At 36.5% G+C, this 23,606-nt stretch overlaps 2 protein-coding genes across 5 annotated transcripts in view; one reads left to right on the top strand and one right to left on the bottom strand.

Annotated features, from left to right (window-relative positions):
- Nucleotides 1–23,606, top strand: part of LOC106056924 (autophagy-related protein 2 homolog A-like) — a 75,140-nt gene that overhangs the window by 20,279 nt on the left and 31,255 nt on the right. The gene's annotated exons all lie outside the window — the stretch shown is intronic.
- LOC129925157 (uncharacterized) lies at nt 1,621–8,503 on the bottom strand. 2 transcript variants are annotated; one of them, XM_056023769.1, is made up of 2 exons: nt 7,872–8,503; nt 1,621–4,874 (listed from the first exon to the last, which is right to left on the bottom strand). In XM_056023769.1, the coding sequence occupies exon 2, from the start codon at nt 4,861–4,863 to the stop codon at nt 2,449–2,451; it is 2,415 nt and encodes an 804-aa protein (XP_055879744.1). In that variant the 5' UTR covers nt 4,864–4,874; nt 7,872–8,503; the 3' UTR covers nt 1,621–2,448. The 2 variants fall into 2 exon arrangements, with proteins under 2 accessions (XP_055879744.1, XP_055879743.1); XM_056023768.1 differs by having other exon boundaries at nt 7,893–8,500.

Here is a 23,606-nt window from a genome sequence, read left to right as displayed (position 1 = left end):
AGAATTAGTTAATTAATAAACAGTAAGCTAGCTAATAGATCCTTCACAATATTATCAGGACTAGAGTTTTGGAATATTGACACCAAATAAATATGGTTAAGTGTATGAGAAACTGGGTAGCAAAATAGTTTTGTTTCATTAAGAGAATTTTATTTGATGAACAATTAATATCAGATTACAATATAAAAATTTGGTTTTTACAATTTAATTAACTCAACAAATTCTAAACTAAGTAAAAATGCTATGTTACACATTGGAATGGTTCGAAGTATGCATTTACATTTTATATAGGTATATGTAGAATTTTTTAAAATATTGTATACAAAGAATCTCAGCAAATTGCATAGTCATACGACATAAAATATGAAAACTAATTATTAAACATCTTTTCGAACAGTAAGAGCAAAACAAGACAAAACATTGTTTACATATATATAAACAGTTCTTGTTAGACCTTTAAAATGTATTATGAAAAAAAATGTCAAACAGTCAGCATCAAAGGGTGTATTCATTGCTGGCCAATGCAAATTGTAAATAAAAACATTTTAAGGTATGGAGAGCCCTATTTTGTGGTTGGCTATTTTGTTGGGCTATGCTCTCTATAGTACGGGTATGCTTTAGGTTGTAAATGTCTAAAACAAAGTTGGATTTTCAGGTGAAAGTTTAGTTTTTGAAAGTGCCTGAAATTGTTTGGAGCAAAAAAAAAAAATTGAGTTTTTTTTTATTTGAATAGGTGTGCACTGAATTTGTTAAATTAATGTCATGGTGTTTGTCTTTTTTTATTTTACAATTTGATAATGAGTGACAAAATACTAAAAAAAAAATACAAATAAATAAATACAAAAAAAAAAAACAGTAGACAATTTCTTAATAGGATAGTGATAGGGCAGAAGTTTTGTAAAGAATTAATACAATAAGCAAATAAATAATCAAGGGTGATTTAATTAATCTTCTTTCTAATTGTTGAGTTCTACTTAAATACAAATCAAAATTATTAAAAAGTACACTTCTATTGGTCTTCAAATTAGTCTAGGTTTCATAATATTTCATTTCACTTACTTCATAAGTTTGTCCAAGTTACTAATGTTTTATAATATTTCTGTAAGCCTGTCAAAGTTAACAAAATTTTGTATCTAAAGCCTGTCAAAGTTGATGGTTTTTGAAGTCTGTCCAGGTGACCAAGGTTTCATAATACTTTTTCCATCACAAAAATTTAATACAACAGAAATTTAAAAAAAAAATATTTACAAGTTTTAATAATTCAGTTTTCTTCAACTTATGTTATTGTATTGATCGTAGCTGTAAAAAAGCAAAGAAGGAAGATTTACTAAACATAAACGACACAATAAATGGAAGCAGTAAATATTTTAGTGTATAACTTTTCAGTTCTAGGACATTAAAAGATTTTTTAAAATAATGCTTGGCTGTTGTTTTTTTTTAAACAATTTTTATGAAAAAAATTTGTACAATAATTTAAAATTATTTTTTTTAAAGATAAAACTAGTTAATTTAAAAAGATATCACAGTGATGCCATAATTTTTTCCTAAAATGTAATGGAAGCCTTTTGATGAAACTAAAAGAGATTCAGTAAAAAAAAAATGTTTTTTAATTTGGATTGAAAAAAAAACAACATTCCCCATTTTTAAAGTGACAAAATCAGATTCTAACTAGTAATCCATTCCACTCAAATTTTTTTTTTGTTGCAGTGCTATAGTTTTTGTAGTAATGTTGATTTGCAACAATAACAGAATACACAACAAAAAATATTTAACATGTTTTTGCCAAGTCACTGGAAAGAGGTCATTAAAATATAAGATATGATTTTGTCAGCTTTTTTTTTTTTTTTTTTTTTTTTTTTACAATAAAACATAACAAAGCATGAAATAAATAGCATGGTAGGAAATTAATGATGCAGAGATTCTTTACAATAAAAGTTACATAAAATGCTGGAATATATTTATTACATAATTTGATCTAATATACATTTTTAAAATGGTCTATGAGAAATAGACTTCATAGACATCACCCATATTTACAATGAAAGTCTTTAGGGTTCCAGTCCCTCCTTATATACAGTGTCTTTCTAATGTTTATTTAAAAAAAAAGGTTTCTTTAAAATTCTTTTTCTGATTAATTAATTTTTTATCCATTTAGAAAAAAAAATATTTACAGTCCAACCAGCAGTTGAATATGTCCATGAAAGGCACAGTTTTTAAAACATTGTTTATTAAAAACTTTTTTCCCCATAAACCCTGGTATAACATAGCAGCTCCTTCCTTGTTTTGTTTTATGTTCACAAAGTTATATTTGATATTTAGATATTTTTGTTGACATTTGTTCTACATCAACTTTCAGTTCTTTTTCTCTTTGCTGCTTTAGGCCATTCCAAGAACCTAATTTTATGTTTACAATGGTCACAGCCATCCTATTGAGCATTTGCTTGGTATTTAGATTGACACTTCCCTTTTTGGATCTATTTCATCATAAGAGTCTCTTTTGTATCCCATGTTAATATAGCCCTGTTGATTGAGTTGTGTTTTTGTGTTTGGCACAGAAGGCAGAGCCCCTCTATCATTTTCATATGTAGCTTGTTCAGATGAGGAGATAGAGCTTGTGCTTTTTGGCTTGCCATCACTGTTCTGGCTAGTAAGCACCTGTGCTCTACCCACTCGAGGAGGGCCAGTGTGACCATCGCTGATGGCCAAAACTTGCATGTTGCCATCTCTAGAGTGTGACCCGTTGATGTTCTTCTGTTTGGCAAAGCTTCTCGACTCCCCAGTCATGGTGGGCATTTCAGACTTGTGAAACTTCCTAGGCTGCTGGGGAAGATCAGATTTCTGCTGAGGCTTCCTGCGTATGAACAGAATATACACAATGGCTACAATGATGGCTACTAAAACCACACCTCCAATGACACAACCTACAATGATGCCAGTATTATTTGAATCTCCGCTCTGGGCACTTGACTGAATGTTTCCAAGAGTTTTAGTAGACTTGCATGATACAGAAGAATCTGTAATATATATAGCTGTGACACACACAGTGTACTGGGTATTGTTTTTAAGGTTTGTTAACACATACGTTGTGCTGGATGTGGGGAGGTTGAGACTTTTAACAAAGACACCATTCTCATCAATCTCCACTTTGATTGACTGAAGTTTTATATTGCTGGTTGTTGCAGCTATTTTCCAGGAGATGCTGATATTTGTTGTGCCTGCTGCCAGTGTGGCGTTTGGTGATGGATGTTCATAATAGTCTGTACACGACACAGATGGAAGCTCTGTACAGAAATCTGACTGTTGTAGATCTGACAGTAGTTTCCAGTTTGATGAACATCTTGGCTTATGTCCTGGCAGAAAAGTGATGTCCCCATTTTTTATCTTCATCCACAACCAGTAAGTGTCACAGTCACATGTAAGGTAGGATCCACCAAAAAGCGACATTGTGATGGGGAAGCTGGTGTAGCCATGAAACAAACAAGGTGAAAGTCTGGACACACTGCTGCCACTCAGATAAAATTCTTTGAAACTAGCACGTGGCCCTGCAAATACTGCTGGTTGTATGACAGAAGTGAATGAATTATGAAATGAAGTACTAGAGGAGCTCAGGTCAAGCACACGAAGATTTGTCATGTTTTCAAACACAAACTCTGGTATGTTGTTGAGCCCAGCGCTTGATAAGTTGAGAACCTGTAATTTGATAAGAGGCTTGATAACTGTCCAGATATTAGTGGGTAATTTTTGATTTGACAGATTGAGTGATACTAGTGATGTCAGACTATTAAATGTATTGCTGTCTATAGAAGTAATTGCATTGCTGGACAGGTCAAGTGTATGTAGGTGACTACCTGAACTGGCTAATGAATTGGTGTTCAGAATTTTTATGTCATTGTTTCCTAAATATAATCTTAAATTATTTTCTGCTAAACCAAGTAGAGATAAATCTGGAATTGAAGAGATACCTTCATTAGCTGACAGATCCAATAGAGTTAGGTTAGGTAAATTCCTCAATCCCTGTAAGTTTTCACTGTAAAGAATATTTCCACTTAGGTTTAATGTATATAAACTGTTGGCCAGATTATCAAAACAGTCTTGATCCAACTTGTTGACATGATTATGACTTAGATCCAAGTTTTCAAGTCTGTTAAGCTTTTGAAAAGCATAGCTACTTATCTCCTGTATATTAGAGTTTGAAATAGTTAGTTGTTTTAGATTACCCACATTTCCATCTCCCAAAAAATTAATAGGAAGTATAACTAAAGAATTATTATTCAATGTTAAACTAATCAAGTTTGTAGGCCCAGAAAATGCATGAGAAGCTATTGATGTTAGTTTCCAGTTTTCCAATGACAACTTTTGAAGGTTGAAAAAAGTCGTAAACAAATGTTTCTCTGATACATCGCTTAGCTCAGCTTCCCCATAATTTCTCATCGTCAGTTCAGTTAGACTATACAATTTAGACAAAGCAACTTTGGGTGGATCAGATGTACCATTGCCATCAATAAAAAGATATTGTAAGCTATTAGTTAAGCTGTCAAAACATCCATTTTCAACAGTGGCTATTTTATTGTCTCTCAAGTCCAGTTTCCTGATACCGCTACTAAATCCATTGAAGGAATTATTTTTTAAAATCATGATGCTGTTGTTGTTAAGACGTAACTCGTAGATAAAATTTATTGGGCTCCGGGGTGTGAGCACAGAAGTTAGACCGAGACCCGAACAATCAATGACACCTTTGCTGTTGTTGTCATCAGCTGCCAGACATTTGCAGTCAGGAAATGCAGTGCGATACATGCCACAGTCTGGGGGCTCTGCACTCTTAGTTATAATAAACAGGCAGATAAGTAGACATTTGCACAACATTCTTGTGGAGTCTGAAACAAAGAAAGTTTAACATAAAAAACAAGGTTACAAAAGACAGTTTGTATGAAACACAAACTCAAAATCGGCCCCCGAAGAGGTCCACCCAGGCAGGCTTCAATATTTTCAGAAAGAACATCCAAATGAAATTATATCAAAGACAAATGAGAGATAAGAATGGAGAAAGAAGGTTAACAGATCTTGTGTAGTGCCCCAACGGTCCCGCAGATCAAAGGATAGGTGTAAGTGAATGTAAAGTTGGATATGAACCTGGCCTAACTAGTTCCCCTTTTAGACCTTGTGGTCTATAGGGCAAATGATGTAAAGTTCATCTGTTTTTTGTGGCTTACGGTTAGCGAGGGTGTCATGTAGCCAGCACAACGACCAACCGCCTATACTTTTCCCCAACTAATGTCAGGTACCCATTAGAGCTGAGTGGACTCAGAGGCGCCCAAAGATTCCAAAGTTCAAAATCCCAGTCTTCACCAGGATTCGAACCTGGGACCCACGGTTCGGAAGCCAAGTGCTTTACCGCTCAGCCACCGCGCCTCCCCTGGCCTAACTGATGTCTTATAATTGATCTAATTGTTTTGAAAAGGCTCAATCTGTTATTCGAATCCTAAAAAAAAAAAAAAAAAAATTCCGCAATAAAAAAAATGTTCAGAAAAATGAAGTTTATAAGATTACTATTCATTTTAAATTAGGTCTAACTTATAATGCATACTAATTAGCTTTTTCTCTTTAAAAAACTGCTTGCATAACTGATTTTAAAAATTAGATTTTTCGCTTTCAGAAAAAAAAAAGTAGCCATTGCATCAGAACTTTGAATGGTCTAAAATATTGTGATGTCGGATTTTCAATATCTTTTCTAGTTTACGAGATCTAAATGGTACGGTCAGACGGACAGACATTTCGCACAAAACTAATAGCGTCTTTTCCCCTTTCGGGGGCCGCTAAAAAATATATGGGTAGTCATTTATATCTCTATCCTACTTCTCTCCAGGATAATGATGGAAATCCTTCAAATATAATTCTCTGTTTGTAATAAATTGCAAAATTTTATTTTTCGCTGTTTCTTTTCAATTTTTACAAAGCTTATGTCAACTCACTCTGACTGTCTGGTAAAAAGTTTGTAGATGCCATTTCTACAATACCCAATCTCAGATCAAGCTTAATATTTTGCACAATTATTTCTTTTACCTGACAACATCATAATCAATAAAAAAAAATTAACCAATTAGTTAATTAACTATTGGTAATTATTGTATGTTTGTATCTCAAACAAGGGAAAGAAATTGTACTTGACTGAAGTGGTGGTATAACCTGAAGTAGTTCCCTATATATGTTGCCACTTTAAAGTAAGTTTGAAACAAACAATACATAACCATACAATCTTCTCCTAATAAATATCTCACTAGCAGAGTGGTTAGTATATCGGCTTGAATAGGTGTTAGCTATGAGTTTGAATCAGGTCCTTCCCCTTTCTTTTTTTTTTGTAAATGCTTTTAAAAACTGATTACGGTGAAATTCACCCAGATATCCCTTTCTTTCTCCCTCTTCACACATTTTCCCAACTGGTACAGATAATTGTTAGGATCATAGCCTATTGAGAAAGCTAAAAGCATGAAATAGTACTAAACAAAAACAATTAGTAAAAATATTTCTAATTGCACAGATTTATTGTTGTTTGTTTAGATCTATTACAAATTTAATTAAATGACTGATCCAAACTAATTGATACCATTACACTTTGTATAAGCTTTTTTTTTTTCAAGTATTTTTTGTTTTTCTTGTTAGCGGCCCCCAAAAGGGGAAAAGATGCTATTAGTTTTGTGTGGAACGTCTGTCCATCCCGTTTAGATATCGTAAACTAGAAAAGATAGTGAAAATCCGAGTCACAATATTTTAAACCATTCAAAGTTCTGATGCATTGGCTACTTTTTTCTTTTCTGAAAGTGAAAAATCTAATTTTTTACATCACTTATGCAAGCAGTTTTTTTTCATAAAAATACACCACTTTTACAACTATTCACTATTAATAGTAACAAACGCTTGAGTTTAAATAATAGGGGAGGCTATTATTTACCATATTTTTAACAAATTTATGCAAATGGTTGTAGATTTTTTTTGTCAAAATTTTTTTTTTTTAAATATTTGTATTGTTAAGTTATGTAAGTTCCAATTTTCAGCTAGTGATTCCACACAAACTGTCTTTGTAACCTTGTTTTTTAAATTTAATTCAGGGCCACCAAACTTACTATACCTAGAGCCTCCAATTACCCAAGGCCAGTCATGTTCATAATATTAGCAATTCATAGTTTCTTGTAACAACATTCTTAACATTAACAAGGTTACAAAAGACAGTTAGTGTGCTCAAAATCGGCCCCTGAAGTGGTCCACCCAGGCAGGCTTCAATATTTTCAGAAAGAACATCCGAATGAAATTATATCTTAAAGACAAATGAGAGATAAGAATGGAGAAAGAAGGTTAACAGATCTTGTGTAGTGCCCCAACGGACAGAAATTTTGCACAAAACTAATAGCGTCTTTTTCCCTTTCGGGGGCGCTAAAAATTAATGAACAGAATGCCATTATAATCGTATTATTACAACTTACAACTTTGTGCCAAGAGATTACACCATAATTTAAGTTGGGATAGATTTGTAGCCATCCCTTTGAAAAATAAAAAAGACCCAACAATTATTTGCCAAAGTTCTAGTCTATTAACAGATCTAGATAGGTTTAACAGATGTTATATCACTCTTTTCTTTTTCTTTCTGTATGTTATGATGTTTTTACTTTGCAAAAACTAGATTCTATTTCTCAATATCAACACAACACCGCACAAACAGTGACAGTAATCCAGGATTTACTGTATGTGTAAGCACTGATGGGGGGGGGGGGGGGGGAAGCAGCAGAAAGAGAGACTCTAAATACATTTTTTACTAGGTAACTAGATATAGGCATGGTAGACTTAGATCTAGATATAGGCTACTTATAGTACGCACTCACCTGTGTGTTACGAATACCTACCAAGTTTAGTTAATCCCTGGTTCCGAGGAAGAGAAGAATATTTGAATCTAGATCAAGATCTTTGACTTTTGTCTGGCTCAATGCTCTGACCATGATCTAGTTATTTAACAATTTGAATAATCCACATTGGTAGTAATTTAATGCTTCCGTATTGCATGGCCGAAACTAATTTGTAGATCTAGATCTAGTGTTGTAGATCTGTTGGACGTAGGCTAGTTGAAATTATTGAAGGTGTAGTCAGTGTAGATATAGAACCGATCTAGTTCCAGTATTGAGTATACCTATAATTTGAGCACTGTGGCTGTTCATGTAGTCTAGTATTTTTGCTCTTTGCCCAAGTTGTTTTTTCGTGAATGAATTTGTACAATTACGCTTCTGGGCGCATTCCCGTAAATATTGAACAGATCCGGTTGTCTACGGAAATAACCGAGCGTGACACACAGGAGTCACAGTATCTCGTCAAAAGCACATCTTGGTATGTGCCCCAAGCATGAATCATTTGAAAGACGTCGGTAGATATAGCACGGTTCTCCTACCTGTCGTGTCCCCATTCACTTTGTTGACATCGTACCTGGCCAAAAGCAACACACCTAAAAAGTTTGCGAGGTCATGAAACCAAGCTTTCTGATTGGCTGAACCCTCGTATCAATGTGACTTGGTATGGAAGACCGAAAAGGAGAAAAAAAAAGGTGGTGAGGAAGTAGCTTAATGCAGTTAATGGGGACACAACAAGTCCTCCTGAAATTTGAATAGTATTAAGTCTATAACTATACCTTCTAAAAATAGATTAACCATTTCCTCACGTTTTATAACATGCCTTTTCCTCCCTTGATTAAGATTTCACCTTCACCCAGTGGCGTCACTAAGGGGGTGCTGGCCGCACCGGGTGACAGCCAAGTTGAAAAAAAAAACACCTTTAGCAAATATAGGCAACTTTTACTAAAACAAAAATAGAGAGCACCATGACTCAAAAGTATTGGAATAGTTGTGTACAGTTTGCTTGATGAGGACAATTCAGTAGCAAGACGATTTATTAATTCTGTTGTTTTGATAAATAGTGGACTTGTCCAATAGTTGTAAAAATCACACTAAAACTAAAGAACATTGATCAGGCTTTAAAATTTGGAAAACTTAGGCTACATTCGAAAGAATGTCAGAGAAGAGAGCAGCATCACTGGTCTAATATATTGTGATGTCGGATTTTCACTATCTTTTCTAGTTTACGAAATCTAAACGGGACGGACGGACAGACATTTCACACAAAACTAATAGCGTCTTTTCCCCTTTCGGGGGCCGCTAAAAAATGACATTTAAGGCATTGCCATGATTAACGTAAAGAAGGGAGCGAGGAAAATCTTGCACAGACTTCTTGATATCTCAATATATATCAAAGCAGACTATGGCATTTCACGGAAAATTGAAGATGAGTCTTGACAGAAAGAATTATTTTTTTTTTGAAATTGTGAGCAATTTTAGACGATGCCATCCTAAATATTTTACATTGTGGCTACAAACATCTGGACTTACCTAACACTTATGTAAGATTGTTCTTTATTGATTATATCAGCAAAAAAGGGCAGCAAAGATTACGATTACTGAGAAAACTGCCCTCGTTTAATGTTAGTGAAAAGGCCTTGGCTATGTTTTATCACGCTCACATCTGCAATATTTTAAGTTTTAATATCATTGCCTGGTATGGCAATCTGAGCATTAAAAATAAAAATAAACTCCATAGAATCTCAAATGCTGATGGTAAAGTCATTGGCAAAAAACAAACCCCATTAGTGCAGCTGTTTGAGACAAACATCCATAAAAAAGCAAAGAAGATCCTCGTAATAAAAAATCACCCTTTGGGTCAGGATTTCGTGATTTTAACATTACAAAAGAGATACAAGACACTGATAGCAAAGACAAACAGACACAAACACTCTTTTGTTCCCCTGGCAATCAAATCATTAAATAGAAACAATCATTTCTTTGCTTTTATAATTCAAATGGCATACAGATGGACCTTCAAGAAATCTCTATCAACCTTTGATTAAGTCTTCAACTAGTTTACAAATGCAATGTCTACGTTTCGTAATGTGAAAGAAGCGTTTCAAAAATGAAGTTAATAAAAGACAATTAAGAACTTTAAGACACACATTTCAAATCAGGCAATCTCTGCATTATTTATAGATTATCAAGTTTGAAATCCTGAAAAAGGAATCATTTAATTTGTAATTTTGTAAGTTCTTGTGCGCTTCTAAATGTTAAGCTTAATAACATTTTTGTTCTCGTCTATTTATTTATCGTAAGATGTCATGTTTCATTCCTCATCGATACAAAACTAGCACTAACACTTTTCATTAGAAGCCCTTTGTAGTCTACTAAAGAAAGCATTTTCAGTTTATTGTCAAATCTATTTCTATTTTCAAAATCTTAATTGTAATATACGTAATAACTAATGATAAAATGTCAGAAGCAACGAAATTTGACTATAGAATCAACACTTAGGTTAACGTTGTTTATGAACAAACAATGAATGTAGGTAACCTGCTCAATATGTTTGGGTACAACAAAAAGAACTAAACAACGATAGTTCTTATTTGAAAGATATGAAGGGAAAGCTGAGGTGAAGAAACCGTTGGGGCACCACACTTGATCTGTCAACCGTCGTTCTCCATTCCTCCCTGTACTTAGCTTGGATAGAATTTCATTCACTGACAGGCCTGTCCATTCTTTGATGTTGTCTACCCACCGCTTTCTCTGATTTCCTCTACTTCTTCATACTGAAGGAAGGTCTTTGCGAGTCTTGGGATGTGGCCATAGAGTTTGAGTTTACGTTTTTTGACAGTGGTTAGCAGGTCATCGTGAGGTCCAGTAGCTGTATCAATCCTGTTTCTAATCTCTTTATACTTGATGCGGTCTTTGTAAGTTGTAACATAGGATCTTTCTGTAGCATCTTAGCTCCATTGCTAGGATCCTCCTCGAGATTTGCAGTCAGTGTCCAAGATTCGCATCCATATAAGAATGTGGCCTTGACCAGGGAGCGCCTCAGTCTGATTTTAGTGAATTAAAAAGAAAAGGTACATACCCGGTATGCGCATAATTGATTATTTTTTTACAGAGCTTATATCAACTCTGTCTGTCTGGCCAAAAGTTTGTACACGTTATTTCTCCGACTCCCAATCTTGGATCAAGCTGAAATTTTGCACAATTATTTATTTCACCTGACAACACAAGAATCGATTTTTAAAAAACCTTAACCAATGAGTTAATTCAATATTGGTAATAAATAACTTTGTTGGTATCTCAAACAAGGGAAAGAAATAGTATTTAACTAAAGTGGTGGTATAAGCAGAATTAGTCCACTTTATAATAGGCTGTTGTCTGAGGCTTAGTGAACACAAACATGAAATAGAAACAATATATAAGTATACGATCAGAGTGGTTACCGCGTTGGCTTGAGAAGCCTGAGAAGGCTTAAGTCCACAAGTTCGAATTCAGGTCGTTTCCTTTCTTTTTTTAAAAATACATTTAAAAAGCGATTACACAGATAACCCGTTCTTTCTCCCCCTTTCCAACTGGAACAGACAAGTGATAGGATCATAGAGTATTGAGATAGCTAAAAGCATGAAATTGCTCTAAACAATAACAATTGGTAAAAAATATTTATAATTTCACAGATTTATTATTGTTAGTCTAGATCTGTTACATATTTAATTACATGACTGATACAGACTAACACTTAATATAAGCTTTGTTGTTTTTTAAAAGTATTTTGTGTGTTCTGCTTGTTTATGGCATGCATTCTTTTTATTTCACCTCTGTTTTTTGTTCAAGCGGAAGGTCCTTTTCATTTGAGACACACATCTGTGAATTGCAGGTCTTTAATGCAGTCATATTTTACTTTGGTCTTTGCCTTAATCTTTGAACGTTGAATAGACAGCGATATCGTATGTCAACTAAAGTTGTAAAGTTCAACCCCCCTCCCGAAATGAAATCCTCCCCCCTCAGAAGGGGGGGGGGTGTTGAATTTAGTGACTGATTTTTTGCAGTTTAATCCCCCTCTCCTATACAACAAAACAAACAAACAAAAAATAATGCAAACGATAATCCCCGTATTCCAAGAGCATAGCTAAGGAAGATTTTGATTTAACCCCCCTCCGAAATTAACGATAAACCCCATCTTCAATATAAGACTATCCATTCATCAGTCACCAGATTCTATGAGCGTAGCCAAGAAGGGTTTTGTGTTTAAAACCCCCTCCAGCGGGGTTTCTAGCTAAAAATACCTCTTCAATATAAAAAAAAAGCAAATGACACACACACAAAATTCTATTAGCGTAGCCAAAGGAGGTTTTGAGTTTAAACCTCACTTCAGCGGGGTTTGAAGCCAAATAGTAACTCTTCAATATAAAAAAAAAGCAAATTACTCGAAATTCTATGAGCGTAGCCAAAGGGGTTTTGAGTTTAAACTCCCCGCCAGCGGGGTTGAAGCTAAAAATTACATCTTCAGTGTAAGAAAAAAAAGCAAATTACGCACTCAAAATGCTATGAGCGTTTTGGGATGTGGCCATAGGGGTTTTGAGTTAACCCCTCCCCCCTTCAGAGGGGTTTGATGCTAAAAAAATACCTCTTCAATATAAAAAAAGCAAATTACACACTAAAATTATTTGAGCGTAGCCAATCCAAATGGGGGGTTTTGAGTTTAAACCCTCTCCTACAGATGGCTTTTTTTAAAGTTTAAAACCCCTCCAGATGGTTTTGAGTTTAAAATCCCTCTACAGAGCGTTTTGAGGTGGAAAACCTCTATCTTCAATATTATTCTAAAGCAAACTACAGTTACTAAATTCTATTACCGTAGCTAAATTGGGTTTTGAATTTTAAAAAAAGAACTCCGGAGATTTTTTATTTTAAAACCCCCAAAAGATGATTTTGACGATAAAACTTCCCTTTTCGATATAAAATCTAAAGCAAACTACAGTCACTTAATTCCAAGAGCGTATTCAAGAGAGATTACACATTTCTACCAGTGGCGGGGCTCCATTAATAAAGTGCAGTGAATAGTCACTGCCGAAAATAGAAAAACACTAAATGTGGCTCAACAAAAATGGCTAAGACAGATTTTAGGAGTTAGTTATAGAGATCGGGTCTAAATCAAGGAAATCCTATGCCGAACTCGGAGTCGACCCCTTAGTAAGATTGTGACAGAGCGTCGCATGAGAATTGCAGGACATTTTCTTCGACAAAATGAATTACGCATAAGAAGAGTTGCGATGACATCCTAGTACAACTTGGCGCCACTCATTCATAGAGGTCTTCAGAGCAGGTGGGAAGAGGCTTCAGACATTACCAGTGACAGATTTTTGTGGAAACAGCTTGAAATGCGCCGAACGGCGCGGGAGGGTCTAAGTCAGTAAGAATAGCACATTAGGTTTTTGAAACAAAACTTTTTAATAGCAGGAAAATGCATTTTGTTGGCTTTCAATGCCAGAAATAGTGCTTGGCGGCGAGGCTCTGCCCCGCGCTGCGGGAGCTCCTAGAACTCCCCCAGTCCCCTTGCTGGCAATTGCGGGGAATCTACAATTTTTCCACTAACTCCAGGAAGAACCTATTCTCGGGCACAATAAACGTCGTCCGAAAGCATGAAGGTCAGAATGTAATAAAGATTATGTATTTTTCTCTCCCCCCCCCCTTCCGAAAAAAAATCCTGGCTACACCCATGAAATATGGCGACAGTTTTTATGTAATTCTTCGTGTTCTAAAATTGTTATTCTCTGGCATAAATTTGTTGCAATTATTTGAAGAAAAGACTTTTGCACAATTTAAAATTAATTTTTAAATAGGAAATCTAAGTAGAAGTAGAACAAGTGAAATGCTACTGTTTCACCATGTTTAAAATTAGTTTCCATGTATGTTCATACAAAATGCATGTTTATTTTTTTTTTGCATAGTACGCTTTCAGAAAACTAGTTGTATTTTTTTTAAGCATGACGAAAGCATAAATATATAGATCAAGTAGGTTTATATAGACCAGAAGTTATATTGCTTCTAGCGTTTTTTTTTTTTCCAGTTGATGGACAGCAGTTCACGAGAACCGTAGTACAGGGGGGAAAAAGGGGAAAGTTGACACATTCATGGAGACTCAATAAAGGCGATAACGAAAGTGAATTTGTAGTAGGGACTAGCGCTTCTAGTTTTTAAGATCTTATAATCGGGACAGACAGAACAAAAACAATAGCGGCTGTACACAACAGAGGCCGCTAAGAGTGAACGCCTTTTTTTTTTAGTTCAGATTTGCGCAGAATTAACCTATCACCAGCCTAGAATGTGTTTTTGTGGACCTTGTAGACTGACTCTATGACTCAAGGAGAATGTAGGCCTAAACTTTAGAAAATTGGAGACTACTCCAAAACTAAAAAAAAAAAATACATTAACACTTTTTTAGTATAAATATAATTTCTATAACAAATACTTTAAAAAAAACAAAAACAAAGCTTATATCAAGTGTAATTGTATCAATTAGTTTGGATCGGTCATGTTTATTTGTACGATTGACCTAGACATAATAAATCTAAGCTATTAGAAATATTTTACCAATTGTTTTTGTTTTGCTTTTAGCTATCTCACGCTATGATCCTATCATTTGTCTGGACCAGTTGTAAATTGAAGAGGGAAGAAGGGGGGTATGTTGGTGAATGTTTACATGATCTTTTTTTAAATGCATAAAAATGTTCACACAGGCTCACGAGTCCTCAAGGGGACTAATTCAATTTGTACCACCACATCTGTCAAGTGCTATTTCTTTCCCTTGTTCAAGATACCTAACAAAATAATTAATTATTTTTTAAAATTGATTCTTGTGTTGTCAGGTAAAAGAAATAATTGTGAAAAATTTCATCATAATTCGGGTGCGGGAGAAATAACTTGTACAAACTTTTTACCATATTGACAAAGTGAGTTGAGATAAGTTTTGTAAACAGTCAGTATGGAGCTCTAGCCATTGCTAATTCTAATGGTCAACGTATTCAAATCATTCGAAGTAGTCAAAGAAAAATCTCGTTACGAACGTGACTTGACGAGAACGAGTTTTCTTACCTGAGTGTAAGATATTTATGCTATATCACGGCATTGTGGTAAAAACCTCGTGTCTTTGTTTCAAAATGGCGTTAGATTACAAAAATTATCTTGTTTGATCTAGTTCGACATCTTCCAAGTTAGGTAATAGATCATGATCTGTCTGCCAATGAAGAGAATGCAATAAAGTGAAGGGGGTACCAAAAATATCGTCGAACAAAGTGGAGTTAATGGCATGGATACATAGCACTGTGGCAGATTAATACATGCCTTAGAAAGTGAAGCGTTACACATTTCTACTCAGACTATAAAGCAATTAGTAAAAGTTGGTAACTTATTCATGTGATTTTTTACTGAACAACGCGCATTTTTTTTTATTTTTCTGTTTACACATCCATTTAGCATCTAGATTGATCTATTTTGTTTTCATTTCAATTGGAAGTAGTAGTACCAGCGACAGATGCGAATCCAATTAGAAAAATAGAACAAAAATTATAACCAATGTTTCCGTTTGGGAATTTCTCAATAAAACAAAAGACACGAGCCTTTTCTTCCAACAAAAAAAAAAAAAAAACAATACGAAGAAAGAAAGAAAAACGAATAACATTACAGGATTGTAAATCATACAGACATTCTCTAAAACACACTCTACAGACATTCTGTAAAACACACTCTACAGACATTCTGTAAAAACACACTCTACAGACATTCTGTAAAACACACTCTACAGACATTCTGTAAAAATACACTCTACAGACATTCTCTAAAACACACTCTACAGACATTCTCTAAAACACAATCTACAGACATTCTCTAAAACACAATCTACAGACATTCTGTAAAACACACTCTACAGACATTCTGTAAAAACACACTCTACAGACATTCTGTAAAACACACTCTACAGACATTCTGTAAAACACACTCTACAGACATTCTGTAAAAACACACTCTACAGACATTCTGTAAAACATACAGACATTCTGTAAAACACACTCTACAGACATTCTGTAAAAACGCACTCTACAGACATTCTGTAAAAACACACTCTACAGACATTCTGTAAAAACACACTCTACAGACATTCTGTAAAACATACAGACATTCTGTAAAACACACTCTACAGACATTCTGTAAAACACACTCTACAGACATTCTGTAAAACATACTCTACAGACATTCTGTAAAAACACACTCTACAGACATTCTGTAAAAACACACTCTACAGACATTCTGTAAAACACACTCTACTGACATTCTGTAAAACACACTCTACAGACATTCTGTAAAACACACTCTACAGACATTCTTCACACAGCGAAACTCTCTTGCTGCACTGGAGATCTATGTGTAGTTTGTCACTGGTAGATCTTGATATGGACACCACACCTGCAGTCCCTATCACAAATGCCTATTTGACTTGTTTCTCCCTTATTCTTCTTGTTTCTCTGCCTTTCATTGTTGTCACAATCTTCAGTTCTCTGTAGGAAGTTCTTTTGCTTGTTCTGAAAATCTTGTTAATCTACAAGAGTTTTTTTTTTTTTTAAAGTGAAATTGTATCAATTATTTTTACTTTTTAAAAATTTTATGCCCTCGTTAAGCTTTCTGAAGTATAGTATTTCCATGACTTGGACAATTTCTTTCCAGTTCTATCTTAGAGTCGTTTAACACTTTCATGACTAGGACATTTTCTTTTAAGCACAACATTAGGGTCGTTGGTTCGTCTTCATGATTCGGATTACGAGACATAGATTTACTCGTAGTATACAAACTGTCAGGTTTATACATTGATCTTCAAGGGATTACAAAAATGAATCCTGTTGTAACCTACTTACACTTCGCCTGTTTAGAAACAATGTAACGAGAATTTTTTTTTTCACTTTGATCATCTAACAATTGACAGTCTATTTCTTGTAATATTTGTTGTGTTAGTGTAAGAATGTAGGCCTAACTAAATGTTAAGGTCTATTGGCAAAGGTCATACTTCATGATAGATCTACTTTGTGATGACTAATGCACGCTGTTAGTCCGGGAATACATTTTTAGTCCGTCGCGTAGAGTTTAAAATTCTAAATTGAAATCTATATGTTTAAATACACAAATGTAAAGGTTTCAACACTTTGGAGTGTTTAGGTACATTTGTGTGCGTGTGGTGAGACCTAGAGAAACTCTACACGTAATAAATAGCCTAATACGTTTTTGTTCCTGGTCGTGTTACAACAAATAGATATCTACATGTTATTGTTTTTTTTTTTAGGGTGCGGTAGTTCGGAGGCAGGAAAAGAATTGCACCTATTTGTATAGATTGTTAAAGTCAATTGACTATGGCTTCTATTTGTATTGGTTAACCCGATGTCATGCTTATATTTAGCTTTGATTATGACGTAATCGGTGCAAGTCCTTATTCAACTGTAATATATTTTTTAAAATCTTAAGTTGCCAGAAATTGGGAATTACCCAATTTGTTGGGTTATATATATTTATTTATATATATTTAAAGCGAGGATTGGACTTTACAGTCATATTCGGGCTCATATAAAACCGGCCGCATATGTGGCATGGGTAGGTGTAGTCAGATACAGATAGGCCTACGTCTTCTCTCAGCTTTCTGTTGGTTCGGCGCTCTTTCACGCTGGTCACTCTCCTTGTTTCCTATCTCGTGACTCCGACACTCACAGCTTCATGCCATCTAATAGTATACGGTATAATCTATACATTTTAGGTCGTAAAATTTTGTCTTTTTCTAAAAGGGATTAACTCTCAGAAACTCAGATTCCATGGGTTACTTCTTAGTCTAGATTCTAGATGTATTTTTATATTTCCATTACTTGTTGTTTAGCTACCAATGAATTCTTTTACAATGATTAAAACAAGTGGTTAAAACCTTCTGGTGTCAACTCTCAGAAACTCAGATTCCACATTCCTCTTGTCGTTGTGAATAATTTGCGGTGGTGACTTACTATAGTTTCCACAGAACTATTATTACAGGACATTGAGTTATAAATATTGCTGTGCGTGAATGCATGTTGAACAAAAATCAAAACATTTCTAAACTATTTTATTTGCTTGACAAACTTAAGAGGCTTGACCAAAGAAGAAACTTTACTCTGTTAAATGAATCATTTCCTGCGCATCGTGTGTAATAACACTCAGCTGAAGCACATCTTTAGTACAAGCTACAAGATTCATGTTGGACATTCTAAAAGTAAGAGAGGAACGAAGCGGGACATTTTGGCGCTACATGTTTTTTTTGGTACATTATAATATGCTCTTTTTAATGTCTTTACAAACAATGATACATATCCATGTTTGGTTTGTCTGTTTGTATTCAAACTTATTTTTTTTTATGTGAAGAGCAAGAGTTATTTTTCGTTAGATTTTGGATTTAAGTTTGTTGTGTAATTATTGTCACTTAACATCATAATGTTGATGTTGTTTTACTACTTTCCAAAAACAAAGTGAATGATAGAAGAGTTGCAACTGTAAATTGAATGCATTGTCCCCCAGGACGAGGATGGAAAAAAATGAATGTTAGGAAAATAATGAGATAATTATTAAGGCTGAAAAGGCGAATGAAATACAGGCTTATAATATCACCATAAAAAGTTTCCGCAAGTCATGAACAACTTTTGGCAACGAATATTTTGGATGAAGAGTTTGCATGTCTAGATCTCAGAAATTTTAGTGACATAAAACTCAGACGACTTGAGACACCAGCTTTCGAAGAGCTTAGAGAGATTTTACATATTTTGATGAGAAGTACCAATGGATGATCCTTTTTTGGAACGCCATTTGTTTACTGGGTTATACGTTAATGCCAGGGCCGATTTCGACACCTAGATCTAGTCCGCCCCTGTTTCTGTGTGCTATTGGAGCTGCCTAAAAAGATCTAGTTTAGTAGAACCTAACACTACCAGACCAATCTTCGTTAGGTTGGGCTGTTGTCTTCACTGACACTGGCCTATGCATAAATACTGTTACGAATGAACAGTGACAGGTAGAGGTCACTACGTGTGACCTCGGCGAGATGACACTGCAGCAGGCGTCCTCTGGAATCGACATGTATAAACAACGACAGGATGTAATGTTTCCTCCCGTGTTGTTCCAGAGGATACTAGAAGTGTTTTTGCAATATTGGACAAACGATTAGGGACTCTATATAAACCAGAGAGTTCATGTGAAAAGAGTCAGGACAGTCGTCGTTACTGTTGTCTACTGTGCGGTCTACTGTGCGGTACAGTCGATACAGTCGATGTAAGACGTATACGCTACATGTTACAGTGACGAATTGTTATAGTTATTATTCAATAAAGTTAGATAAAACTGAAAGTTTAGTCGTCAAGTTCTTTGCTGTGTTTTTTTTATTTGTGTGCCAACTAATACATCTAGCCAGAAGATTCAGAAATACGTAACAATTGGTGTCAGAAGTGGGATACTTTCTGGCTGAAATGTCTTCGAAGAAACTACTTAACCAGCTGTTGGTCAAAGAATTAAGGCAAGAACTTCGCGAGAGAGGTCTGCAGCTCAACGGTAACAAAGAAACACTAACAGAACGCCTAAGACAGACCCTTATTGAAGAAGATCAAGATCCAGATGAATACATATTTGAATTAAACCCAGATATGACAGAGATCCTATAACAGAGATCCTGAGTAACATGCAGGGCCAGATGGACTTAATGAAGGAGAGCCTCAAGAAAATAAACGCCGTGAATGAAAAAGTAAATGAACAGATGAGCTCTATAACGAGAAGAATGACCAGAGAGTCAACACTGTGGAAAAAGAAATGGAAGAGATAAGGACTCATGTCCAAGAACAACTGAGTAAGGAACGGGGTACTAGAACAAAAACAATAGTGCCCGAAATCTCTGGGAAGATAAAGCCGCCTGTGTTTGATGGATCCATCTCATGGACTGTTTACAAAAGACAGTTTGAGGCAGCGGCCAAGGTTAATAACTGGAACACTGAAGAAGAGAAAGCGACTGCTCTGGTGTTAGCTTTAAGAGGGAAGGCAGCAGAACTGCTTCAGTCAATAACAAATCAACAAGATTACGCTGCCATTGTTAAGGCTATGGAGCTCCGTTACGGAGACGAACATTTACAAGAAGTTTATAGAGTTCAGTTGAAAACCCGACAACAACGCTCCGGTGAAACCTTGCAAGAGCTAGAGGCGGACATAGAACGTCTTGCTCATTTGGCATATCCGACAGCAGCACAAGACTTTCTGGACGTCATTATCACTGATGCATTCATTGATGCTATTCGAGATCCAGAACTGAAGAAGGCAATAAGAATCAGTGGTAAGCGCAAATCCAGCGAAGCTCTGGTCTACGCCCTCTCCTATGAAGCCGCCAAAGACGCCTCTAAGAATATCCATCATGGGCGTATGCTGGAAGTCCAAGAAGAAGATCTTACACAACTTCTCAGAAGGGTAACTGAAGTGCTAGAAGAACGCAGACCAAATAAGAAGCAAGAAGGACAGAATAGAACCAGTGTACGTTGTTGGAATTGTGGAGAACCTGGCCATCTACAAAGGAACTGCACGAGAAGATTTCCCCGACAAACAGAGTATCAGCACAGACCGGAGACAGATGCAAGGTCAGGTGCTCATGTCTACCAGGGAAACTAACGTTCGCCGGTTTTATGGGGCAAAAATCGGCGATCAAGAACATGACAGCCCCTGCAACTATAATTCCAGTCGCTGTGTTAGGGAAGAATAAAAGTCTGTACATCAATGGTAGAATTGGATCTCGAAATTACCGTTTTCTTCTAGATACTGGTGCCTCACGTTCAGTCATTCGTCCAGACATTGTCAAAAAGAACGAAATCAAGAGAGTGAACTCTTACTCCTTGAAGACGGCCAGTGGAGAGATGATGCCTATACATGGACTGACAAATATAAACTTTGAGCTCGGGCATCAGTCATTTATACATGAATTTCTGATCGCTAACATTACGGATGACTGTATTATTGGGCTCGATTTTATGCAGAAATGTGAATTCTCTCTGAACATCGGAGGTGGTACTTTGAAATGTGGTGATGTTGAGATTCCCTTGCTCGGGGATGAAGATGAAGAGAATGGTCAAATAAGAAGAATCCTTTTAACAGAAGATACAAGTTTGCCAGCTCAGTCTGAAGCAATTATCTGGGGAAAGTTAGAGCATGGTCAAACTGCGATGACGGCGTTAGTGGAAGGCATGGAAAATGACAACAGCGGAATGGCAGTAGGAAAAACATTGGTCCTTGTCGGAAAAGATCAAAAGGTGCCCGTCAGAATCATGAACCTCGGCCTACAGGAGAGACATCTAGAGAAAGACAGCCCCATCGCAATATGTAATACTCTTGACCTGATCAGAAACTGTAATAATGATATCACGATCGTTAATTCCACCAAACCTTTCAATCCACAAATTACCAAGCTCCTGACAGAAATGAAAGTGAATTTATCAGATGAGCAGTACAGCAAAGCGGAACAGTTGATCATGGAGTTTGCAGATATTCTGCCATCTGATGAAACAGACTGCGGACGGACAAACATGGTACAACATCGAATAGACACTGGAAACACCAGACCGATTCGATAGCCACCACGTCGCTTGCCGCTAGCAAAGCAACAAGAAGCTATGGACATGATAGAGGGCATGACGCAGCAAGGAATCATTGGGCCCTTAAATAGTCCTTGGTGTTCGCCTATTGTCTTAGTAAAGAAGAAGGATGGATCTATGCGATTTTGTGTAGATTACAGAGCTCTGAATGAAGTCACACATAAAGATAGTTATCCACTTCCTAGAATCGACGATACTTTGGACACGCTTGCAGGGTCCCAGGTATTTTCTACTCTCGACGTAAAGAGTGGGTATTGGCAAGTTGAAATGCATCCCAATGATAGAGAGAAAACCGCCTTCTCTGCTGGCAACGGCCTCTGGCAATTTACTGTGATGCCATTCGGTCTCTGCAACGCACCAGCCACCTTTGAACGATTGATGGAGAGGGTTTTACGAGGACTTCATTGGACTACATACCTTGTTTACCTTGATGACATTATTGTCATTGCCAAAACGTTTGAAGAGCACCTTGCAAATCTGAAGGAAGTATTTCAACGGATAAGAAGTGCTGGAATGAGACTCAGCCCAAAGAAGTATTCCTTATTCAGGAAAAACGTTAAGTACCTTGGTCACATTGTGTCAAATGACGGAGTCAGCACTGACCCTGACAAAGTTGAGGCAGTGAAACGATGGCCTACGCCAATTAATATCCATGAGCTGAGAAGTTTCTTGGGACTCTGTACATACTACCGACGTTTCGTGCCAAATTTCTCCAACATCTGTAAGGTCCTTCATCAACTGACAGAGCAAAAGAGGCCATTTATTTGGACATCTGAATGTCAAGAAGCTTTCGAGAGGCTGAAAAACACACTATCCTCATCACCAGTATTGGCCTACCCCATTCCAGGGAAGACATTCATACTCGACACAGATGCAAGCAACACTGGAATAGGCGCAGTCTTGTCCCAAAAGGTGGATGAAACTGAACGACTCATCGCATACTTCAGTCGAAGCCTATCGAGAGCTGAAAGGAACTACTGTGTGACGAGACGTGAATTGCTGGCTGCTGTGGATACAATAAAACATTTCCACAAGTACCTATACGGGCAGAAATTTATCTTAAGGTCAGATCACGCAGCTCTGCAATGGTTGCTTTCGTTTAAGAGCCCTGAAGGTCAGGTGGCAAGGTGGATCGAACGTCTTCAAACCTATGAATTTGAAACTAAGCACCGAAAAGGGCAAATTCACCAAAATGCTGATGCACTGTCTCGACGAACCTGCAAATCAGAATGTAAGCACTGCAAGAGGGCTGAAGAAAAGGAGGTAGCTGTCAATTGTCTTCGGCTCGAAGTAGATGTTTCCGGACCCTGGTGTGATAAAAGGATTCGAGAGGACCAAATGCAAGATGAAGATCTGGCTCCCATTCTTCTTGGAAAGAAGATGGACAACGGCCAGATTGGAAAGACATCTCTGAGAAGGGGGTAGCCACCAAGGCGTACTGGGCTCAGTGGGACTCGCTGACGGTGGTCAATGGTGTCATCAAAAGAGTTTGGGAATCTGCTGATGAAACATCCAATCGCCTTCAGCTGATGTTACCGAAGGTGAGAGTTGCTGAAGTACTGAAAGAGATGCATAATGGCGCTAGCGGATCTCATCTCGGTGTCAATAAGACTCTGGAAAAGGTTCGTCAGCGGTTCTACTGGTTCAGATATAGAGAGGATGTAGAGGAATGGTGTCGAAGGTGCGACATATGTGCGGCAGCAAAAGGCCCTCGACGCAAAACTAGGGGTCTTTTGCAACAGTATAATGTTGGTGTTCCATTCGAGAGGATCGCAATAGATGTAGCAGGCCCATTTCCTGAAACCAAGAAAGGAAACAAATACATCTTGGTAGTCATTGACTATTTCAGCAAATGGCCAGAAGCTTATGCCATACCAAATCAAGAAGCTATCACAGTGGCCGAAACACTCGTGGATAACTGGATCAGTCGCTTTGGTGTACCTAATGAGTTGCACTCTGACCAGGGCAGGAACTTCGAGTCCAAAGTTTTCCAGGAGATGTGCAAGACACTTGGCATCGAAAAGACTCACACGACAGCTCTCCACCC

The sequence above is a fragment of the Biomphalaria glabrata genome, chromosome 3 (genome assembly GCF_947242115.1).
Source record: "Biomphalaria glabrata chromosome 3, xgBioGlab47.1, whole genome shotgun sequence".
NCBI classification, from domain to species: Eukaryota; Metazoa; Mollusca; class Gastropoda; family Planorbidae; genus Biomphalaria; species Biomphalaria glabrata.
The sequence above is the reverse complement of the archived record's forward strand: the minus strand, read 5'-3'. Positions and strand labels throughout refer to the sequence as shown.

Bases quoted from the DNA above. Each gene is read 5' to 3' on its own strand.
- LOC129925157 (XM_056023769.1), bottom strand. From the start codon at position 4,863: ATGTTGTGCAAATGTCTACTTATCTGCCTGTTTATTATAACTAAGAGT.